The sequence below is a fragment of the Ylistrum balloti genome, unplaced genomic scaffold (assembly GCF_031769215.1).
Source record: "Ylistrum balloti isolate Yb309-2 unplaced genomic scaffold, AGI_CSIRO_Ybal_v1 Utg371288, whole genome shotgun sequence".
Classification (NCBI taxonomy): Eukaryota; Metazoa; Mollusca; class Bivalvia; order Pectinida; family Pectinidae; genus Ylistrum; species Ylistrum balloti.
The window spans coordinates 768,392-778,712 of record NW_026782691.1 but is presented as its reverse complement, the minus strand read 5'-3'; the positions used below and the strand labels follow the sequence as shown (position 1 = coordinate 778,712).

At 34.5% G+C, this 10,321-nt stretch overlaps 1 protein-coding gene across 1 annotated transcript; it reads right to left on the bottom strand.

Annotated features, from left to right (window-relative positions):
• Positions 1–2,261: 2,261 nt before the first annotated feature.
• On the bottom strand, positions 2,262–10,255 carry LOC132561833 (MORN repeat-containing protein 4-like). The gene is made up of 4 exons (XM_060226535.1): positions 10,158–10,255; positions 7,030–7,236; positions 5,649–5,758; positions 2,262–3,832 (listed from the first exon to the last, which is right to left on the bottom strand). Exons 2-4 carry the CDS (start codon positions 7,203–7,205, stop codon positions 3,684–3,686), a joined length of 435 nt encoding a protein of 144 aa, XP_060082518.1. The 5' UTR covers positions 7,206–7,236; positions 10,158–10,255; the 3' UTR covers positions 2,262–3,683.
• Between the last annotated feature and the right edge of the window lie 66 nt (positions 10,256–10,321).

Below are 10,321 nucleotides of genomic sequence, written 5' to 3'. Positions count from 1 at the left end.
ACGATCAGTTATCCTCTAGGGGTGTGTTGTGTCATCAGACATACTCACCAGCCTAAAAGACAATCAGTTATCCTCTAGGGGTCTGTTGTGTCATCAGACATGTTCACCAGCCTAACAGTCTAGACGATCAGTTATCCTCTAGGGGTCTGCTGTGTCATCAGACATGTTCACCAGCCTCACAGACTAGACGATCAGTTATCCTCTAGGGGTCTGCTGTGTCATTAGACATACTCACCAGCCTCACAGACTAGACGATCACTTCTATCCTCTCAGGGGAATTTTGTGTCATTAAACATACTCACCAGCCTCACAGACTAGACCATCACATTTATCCGCTCAGGAGAATGTTGTGTCATTAAACATACTGACCAGCCTCACAGACCAGTCAACCTTGTCCTTTGGCCAGTGTCTCCTCTTCCCTCACCAGAGTTATTCTTTCAGGGGTCTGTCTGTACTCATCAGACATACTTGCAGGCAGACAATCTTTTCCTTAGGACCCCATGTTATTTTTTACTTAAGTTGTCCATATGTGCCTATCGGCCCTCAGTTTTCAGCTGCCTTACTTACAAGGTCAGGCTAGTACCAGGCTATTGTTATCAGATATTGTTATATTCTATCATGTATTTATGTTAGACATATTTTTAAATACAATATTTTATCATTGTTCTTATGTTTAAAATAAAAACAGCTTGATGAAAAGGCATTTCTATTTTAGTTCATTTCCATTCAAAAAAGATCTGTGGTTGAATATTCACAAAGACCTCGTACAACAATTCTTTTTTTTTTCTAGGTCACCAGAGACAAACTGTCTGAGGAGTGGGCCAAAAGTGGTCTAAATGACTTAAAATTTCAAACATCTTCTCAACACTTAGATATGGTAGAAATTAAATGCCCTTCATGGATTGTGAATTTTATGGCCCCAGGGTCTCACAATTTCCTTTTTGAGGAGGGGTTCAAGTTTATGATTGTCTTTATAGGGAAATTGCATTTTTTAGCATAAAGTGAAGTTAATTTCCATCGGAAAAAACTTGGTAAGAATGATTAATATAGGAGAACAGTCTTGATGGTATGCATATATTGACACTGGCTCATGATCAGGCCCCCAAGAGCTTATAACACTCTTACTATCATCAATGTTACAATTTCTTTTTCATAACACTTGAAAGCTTCTTATCTTTTAACCTATACATTCAATATTGCTTACCTTAGGTGATTGTTAAGGCTGCTAAACCTCTTGTTTCATAATATGATAAATATTATTCTCCATCATGATGACAACCACATCATCAAGAAAAGATTTTGTTTGAATTCATCTGTTTCACAGACACTTTGGTGTCATTGAGCTTCTGATATGTTGTATCTTGCTCCAGTCAGTCATTAACTTTGCTCGTAACAACTTCTTCTTAAGAACCTTATGACGTGTATTTGTCTAGTAGATACCAGTACCTTAGATTAGAAGTTGTAGAATTTCTGCAAATAAATTTCCTTAAGAGACCACAAACAAAGGGCTAATTTAGCCAGCTTTAATCATATATTGGTTAAGTAAAGATAATTATGCTGAGTCTCATGGGACTACTCTTGAACTTAAGTTTATAATATAATAAGTAATGCTGAACAGGACCTTTATATTATGAATTTTGCTGTCATGCTCAAATGAAACAATATTTACATAATCATATTAGTCCAATATGCAAAAACCTTTGAGCAACTTTCTATTATAATAGTTTATATGAAAATCATTTATATGCAAATTTGGATCATAATTCTAAATTTTGCCCTATAAAGAGAATAGAAGCTTAAGTAAATCTCTACAAATTCAGGAAGTGTCTATACTCTTTATCCAGATCGAGTCTTACATCATGGTTTATTTCAATATACAAACTTGAAGATAATCTCATCTGTAAACATAGGATATAGAAGATATACAAAGTGATATGTGTACGTTATTTATAAGTACAAAATGGGACTTGTAACTTCAGTTTACAAGCAGCAGATGTATATATCAACAATATGTAAACTGATCAAGTGTAAAACTTTATGCTATGAAACTATGGAGTAAATATGAACCAAACCTGTTGAGAATATTAAGTTATGACTAGAAGCAAGACATAGCAGATGTGCATAACACTATATGCCCCCCACCCCACCCATCCACCTCCAACATAATGGCTAGTGTATGAAAATTGAAAATCTGTTAACATTTATATTATAGCAAAAGAGAGAAACACGTATGAAAATTAAATAACAATTTAACATGCAACTTAATTATTTTCACTTTCTTTATTAAACAATATTAGTACAATGTAGTATATAAGGATTAAGTTTCTGCTTTTACACAAGGGAAATATACATAGCGACACTATATATTCACACATAACATATTTATTTCCATGAGGCAATACTTTGCTCTACATTAACTGACATTCCTGCTATTTCAATGACAAAGTGTTTGTATTGTAAGGTACATAAATTATGTTTACGTGTAAATAATAAATATTGGACAGTGACATGTAAATAAAGTTGTCACATAGAAAGTGTCATATAAAAACAAATAAAAGAAAATATCTTTTTTTTTTTACACTGCGGCAGTAATTTGAAATATTTTTAAACAGAAGATATTATACAAGTACAGTAGTAAAGCACATGTTATTGGTCAAATGTCTTGACTGTAGGTTTCTCTTTCTTTTGTATTTAAAAGTTATTTGAGAGAAATTTTGTCAAACATGCAGTCAGACTGATAACAGTATTAGTGTTGTTCATCTACATAATGGTGAGAGATCCTTAATTCTTCCCCTGTTCAACCTGCATGCCAATTAAGTTATGAATGATATCACAAGTTTGGTTCACCCACAAATGTAAAAAGCTTCCAGTAGAATGCAAGCAAAATAAGTTGTGTACACTATACAATATATTATATACATGTATAGTTACTTAGACAACAGTCACAATTTTAATGTAAAAAGTAACTCCTTTAAAATAAAAGTGGAATGTTTAAGTTTTAGTGCAAATATTCCATCAAGATATGTATGAGTGTACATCTTATTTATAATTTTTTTCTGTAAACGAGCATTCCAACAAAAATGTAAAACTATATCCATACAACCACTACCTATCTTTTGGAATGTATTTGTCCTTAACTATGGAATAAAACAAATATATTTCCAAAAATACTCCACAAAAAACATACATAAATCAACACTTATCGGTAAGTAAAAAGTACGACAATATTATGCTTTATACAGATAAAAGCGAGACAACCTGTAAGTTTTGTAAAATATGGGAAGTACTGTAATCTGTAAATGATACTTTGTTGGTCACTGATTTTAAACTCTAATCCAGCTTTCCTGTTGATTATATTCTGAAATCTTGCCATTTGCAACTTCTTTGCCCTGGTTCGACATTATTTGAGAGCATCTTCAAAGATATGAATTTGTGAAATAGAATAGACTATTGAATAAATGGATAAGAGCAAGTTACATCATCTACTCAGATGTATGGGATACTCTTGGAAACAAGTTTCACTGTGACATCACTAATCTATCCTTAAGTGACCAGTAACAATCAATTGTTCAGTACTGAACATGCGTTGATGGTTAAAAGGAAGTACATGGAATTCATTGTAAAAAAACTCTTTTTCATGTCACCTTGAAAATTTAGCACCACAGCATAATATTGTCAAATGCCTATGACCTTTGACTTTTAGCACTATCAGCAATTTGCTTGGCTTTCTGAATAGCTGCCATGCATTTCTCTCGTCTCAACATTTTGTTCCCGTCAAAGTAACCTTCATTTCTTGGGAGACCATGTGTTCCATCCGGAAAAGTCACAATGCCTGTGAAATAGATTTTCAAAATAATATTTTATGTAGTTGCAATGTTATCCAGAGAATACACATACATTTAGATTGATGGTATATAACTTATGTAATATGGCCTATTGTGATAACTTGTTATGATATGTAAAATTTAACAGAGACAAAACATGCTGTTACCAAGAGGGTCCAGATCTAAATTGGGTAACAGATCTGAGATAAGTTTCCAGAGGGATTTGCGTACCCACTTCAGAAAGGCAAGTGTGAATATTGAGTGAGGATCTTTAGTGTTGTACATGACACCCGACATCCTGGTTGTAAAATGTGTATGATCACTGTGACCTTATTATATTCCAAGACATTCCTCTCGCTAAAGATGTCTTTTTTTGTCAAATTTCATAGTCCTAAAGACTTTTTTTAATCAGGGTAAAAAATCATATTACATGTCATAGTGACTTTGGTATGTCACACAGCACTCCATCTGCATAAGATGTTTCTGTGGAGGAAGTCTGATAGTAGGAGATATACACAAAACATGTTTTTTTCTTTGAACAGGGTTATACATTATAATATAGTTCACAGTGACTTTGTTATCACAATATTTCTAAATATCACGTTTGACATAAAACAGGGTTAGATATATGCACAGAACATTTGTGTTTAAACTGGATCAGAGATGAAAATATAGGTCACAGGGATCTTCTTGTCTAAATCATATTCTGTCCAAGATGTATCATATAGCAGGTTGGTAGCTATAAATAGAACTTGACTTTTCTATGAACAGGGTCAAAGTTCAAAATGTAGGTAGAATGACCTACATGTACTTTTTAATGGATAATGATCCTACAAGTATACAAGATATGACTGCAAGAAAATATACACTAGTAATACACATCAAAAACAAGATGGATGCCATCACACTCATCCTGAAAAACCAGAATGCTGAATACCAAGTAAGACCAACTAGAGACCCCAACTAGAGACCAAGGGTACACACCACTAAAATTAGAACTGATCACCACCTCAGATAGATATGGAGAAATGATAACTTTTCCACCAAAACCAAATGTGACTAGCTGTCAGTTGTCATGTAAATCAAATCAGACTTAAAATCCATTAGGACCTACAAGGGACCAAGGGACATACGTACTGTTTAGAGAAGATATCATGCACTACTTCAGAGGAATAGGGATACCAAGAATTGTTTGTGGATGATGGACAAAAAGGGATTTGATCTGTGTGACAAGATGGGTAAAACAATGTGTTTTTTTTTTAAGTGGAAATGCAACTCTAAATGAAAATCAACTCTTTTCAATACAGTGTCTTCTCAATTCTAACAACTGTTTATATGACCATCTATATATGATACAGACCTGAAGACAACAATGCAGTATGCATGTTAGTCTTGTGCCTGTCTTTTGTAGTCGTGAATGAATAATGGACTTGCTCCATCAATCCATCCATATATAACCAGTTTATTCCCCAGCAGTGCGCCAAACAATAGTTTCCAATTTTTGGGTTTTTTTTTCATTACAGTTTTTATTTTTAGTTCTTTTGTTAGTTATGTGCATTGACTACCCTATTTAAAAGTTATTTTGTTCTTCCAACTTCATTACTTTATATTTTTGTGTCAATGACAGCAGTACAATCTGTTTCACTTTGAATGTCAAATTTCCTCTTTATTTACATTTTCATTTGAATATCTATAATTTAACTTTAAATATTTTGCTCTGATACCTATAATTTTGTTCCCACCACCATTTCTATACTGTTGTTTGTCCACTATACATCACTTCAAGAGAAGTAGGTCAAAATGACCGGTTATTTTGTGACTCACCTTGGCCACGGATCTTGCCCTCCTGAAATTCACCTTCAAATTTCATCCCATCACACCTAAGAAAGGCTCCCATGCCACTGAACTTTCCTTGCTGAAACTCTCCTTCATACCTGCAATTAAAATTTCAACCATTCACAAGCAAAAGCTAAGAAGCAGTCATTTTTGTTGAACTGTTATGGAATATTTAAAAACAGTTATTAACAGGTAGGAAGACTAAAGAACAGCTAAAGAAGTGCTCCTGACTGTCAGTGTAAACAGTTTACTTTGCTTTATGTATACACAATGATATCAATTGGTCATTATGATATCTATATCATGCATCATATTAATAACAAACAGCAGACTCTAACATTCAAGTTATTTTATAAATAATTTCAACTAATATGTTTATTTTTGGACTGTAGTGCTACCACAGTATATAACAAGGTAGTTCTCAATCTCGCCTATTCCTTCCATAATGGCTACTACCAGTCGTTAAACTTGTGACGTTACAGTCAATAGGGTCCCTGTGAGCTTAAGTCATAAATAGGCTGATTAGTAGTAGAAGAACAGATGTTAATCGCACACTTTACACGTCAATATCTCGATATTGGACCAGCCCATTTTTTATGCAGTTTTCAGCCCTTATGATTTTTGATCATATACAATAATACTATTTTTATTTCACAATAAGGGTCAACTGTAAGGCATTTATGGAACAATATGTCCCAGTCCATGTCATGTGGTGCCCATCTAAAATTTGCTTTAACAATAACAGATTCAAATACCTTTTCTTCTTTCTAAAAAGTGTATAAGACGTTGAAATGTAAGGAGAAAGAGTATTGAATGATATGTACAGAAGAAATGTATTAAAAAGCCATGAGGGGTTATCAAAAAACAAAATCAACCACTGTCTTGAACAAGCACTTTCACCTTTTATATTTTTATAACTTTGCTTGGAAAAGTTAATTTCTTAAATGTATTGACAAGTATATTATTTAGGATTTTGCAACCTTTGTTCATATTCTAAATCATAGTAAAAAGAAAAACAAAGCTGATCTTGAAGTATTGATTTCAAATATGGAGTACAGCACCTTGTCTTTGTAAGATACTCCAGCACAGTAAGATAAGGAAGAGATAATGATACATTCTCCAAGTAATCTTTAACACTTATGATACAACTGATTTTGTACCCAAGTCCATGGAAAATCAAGATGTTATCTATCAATATATATTGAAAGAGTTAAAAAAAGACAGGTTCTGTCTTCATATTTGCACATATAAGTACAATGTATCAAGGAACAGAGATTTCCTGCTCACCCCCCCCCCCCCCCAATAATACTTCATTATACAGAATAGCTATCAAACACATAAAAGTTCCTTCAAAAACTCAAAGTGTTACCTTGAATTATCTGAAAACACCATGACACCAAGCCCCTCACATAGTCCATTAACAAACATTCCATAATACTGTGCACCATCTGGAAATTTCATGTGACCGTAACCTTGACGCTGACCATCCTCCGACCATTCTCCATTGTACTCGCTCCCATCTGGATATTTGTAAGCAGTTTTCATGGTAAAAGTTTTATCTTGGAAAAACTGCACACTAAAAATAAATAATGAATATTAAGGCTAAAACCAGAAGCTTCCAAAACTGTCCTGATTTATTAGGATATAAATGGTACCAGTTTACTTATGGTACAAAGTCGTACATGCATAAAAGAAATAACAAGCGTTGGTCATTTCCTGACCAGTTGATAACAGTACTTCCTGTCCTGTCATCATCTTCAACAATGTGGGGGTTCAAAGTCATCAGTATTTTGACATATTCAGTAAATGAACGGAAATTGATGATTTCCTGCTCGGAAACTTTTAGAATTTAAAGATATGTGGATAAGATTGACCTGGCAAATGCCTGAAAAGGAAATCACACCACTAAAAAAGAAGAGAAAAGAAACAGAACTAAAAGTTATCTATGTAGCAGGTGAATACTGTGTACATTATTAAGCATATTATGGTGTGTACAATGAGATTCACTTGGAATGAATTGGTTATATATTTCATATTTTGTTAATTTTAATGACTAATAAATATTTTATTATGAATACGAATGAACTTGTTAAAACATTTTCTACATACTTTTTATCTAACTTCAGGCAGTTGAATAAATTCTTATTGATACTTCAACTATATATAACCATTTATTGAAAAGAACTAACTGCATGTCTACCTAGATACTGACCAGGTAACTCTTGTTACTGGGTATGTAACACTAGTAACTGACCAGCTAGGTCACACTTGACACATTCATGATACCCCAGCAGTTACGATCACTTTCGCTCTCTGCACCTCTGGAACATGTCATGACAAAATTGAAGGTTCCATGTGCGGCACCTTTGGACAAGATGAAAAGATTTATTTGATTCTTTGATTCACATCAAACAAATCTCAGGTCACATAATAGTATATTGTAATGCTTTGAAAGTGGGTGTCACTCTTCTGTAATCTTCAAGAGGAGTATATCAACCTGTGATTGGTTTTTACTCCTGGAACCTATCGATTTACTTCGCCTTTGCCTTCAATTTTGCTGTAACATGTTCCAGGAGTGCAGAAAGTAAAAGTGATTCTAACGCCTGGAGTATTGAGGATGACTTGACACTGACTAAGTAACATTGGAAACTGATAAGGTAACACTAGATATTGACCGAGTAACACTAGATACTGATCAAGTAACACTAGATATTGACCGGGTAACACTAGAAATTGATCAAGTAACAGTAGATATTGACAAGGTAACACTAGATACTGATCAGGAAACACAAGATACTGATCAAGTAACACTAGATATTGACAAGGTAACACTAGATAATGACCGGGTAACACTAAATACTGATCAAGTAACACTAGATATTGACAAGGTAACACTAGATACTGATCAGGTAACACTAGATATTGACCAGGTAACACTAGATATTGACCGGGTAACACTAGATACTGATCAAGTAACACTAGATATTGACAAGGTAACACTAGATATTGACCGGGTAACACTAGATACTGATCAAGTAACACTAGATATTGACAAGGTAACACTAGATACTGATCAGGTAACACTAGATAATGACCGGGTAACACTAGATATTGATCAGGTAACACTAGATATTGACCAGGTAACACTAGATATTGACAAGGTAACACTAGATACTGATCAGGTAACACTAGATATTGACCAGGTAACACTAGATATTGACAAGGTAACACTAGATACTGATCAGGTAACACTAGATATTGACCAGGTAACACTAGATATTGACAAGGTTACACTAGATACTGATCAGGTAACACTGGATACTGATCAGGTAACATTGCATACTGATCAGGTAACACTAGATATTGACCAGGTAACACTAGATATTGACCAGGTAACACTAGATATTGACCAGGTAACACTAGATATTGACAAGGTAACACTAGATATTGACAAGGTAACACTAGATATTGACCAGGTAACACTGGATACTGATCAGGTAACACTGGATACTGATCAGGTAACATTGCATACTGATCAGGTAACACTAGATATTGACCAGGTAACACTAGATATTGACCAGGTAACACTGGATACTGATCAAGTAACACTAGATATTGACCAGGTAACACTAGATATTGACAAGGTAACACTGGATACTGATTAGGTAACATTGTATACTGATCAGGTAACACTAGATATTGACCAGGTAACACTAGATATTGACCAGGTAACACTAGATATTGACAAGGTTACACTAGATATTGACCAGGTAACACTAGATATTGACCAGGTAACACTGGATACTGATCAGGTAACACTAGATATTGACCAGGTAACACTAGATATTGACAAGGTTACACTAGATACTGATCAGGTTTTACAGAATACTGATCAGGTAATACTAGATACTGACAAGGTTACACTACATTCTGCTGGATACTGATCAGGTAACACTAGATACTGACAAGGTTACACTACATACTGATCAGGTAACACTAGATACTGGCCAGATAACACTAGATACTGATCAGGTAACACTGGATACTGATCAGGTAACACTGGATACTGATCAGGTAACACTGAATACTGACATAGTAACACTAGATACTGACACAGTAACACTAGAGACTGACATGGTATCACTAGACACTGACAAGGTAACACTGACTTAGTAACAGTGGATACTGACCACGTAGCGCTTGATACTGACCATGTAATGCTTCACACTGACCATTCAACAGTGGATATTGACCGGGTAATACAAGATATTGACCGGGTAATACAAGATACTGACCAGGCAACAACAGAGATACTCATCAGGTAGCCTAATTGTGATTTGTTTTAACTTGGTAACAAGAAACTTATTTTCGATCATGTGATAATACCAGGGACGTATAATACAGAGTCCCTGATAATACATATCAATCTGCACAGAATATTGACCAGCTGAAAATAATCAGGTAATAAAAGAGGTGTTCTCACGTACATTTTCTTACCTGAGAATATTTAGGAGGTTCAGTAGTATTTATTCTCCTCCTCACTTAAATGGTATGTGTCACCTGAAGACGTCGGCTAAATGAATTAACAGTCGTGACGGGTGTGGTGTTGATTGCAGGTGTTTATTTTCTTCCGTGCTGTGTACTACGTCACAAGAACATGT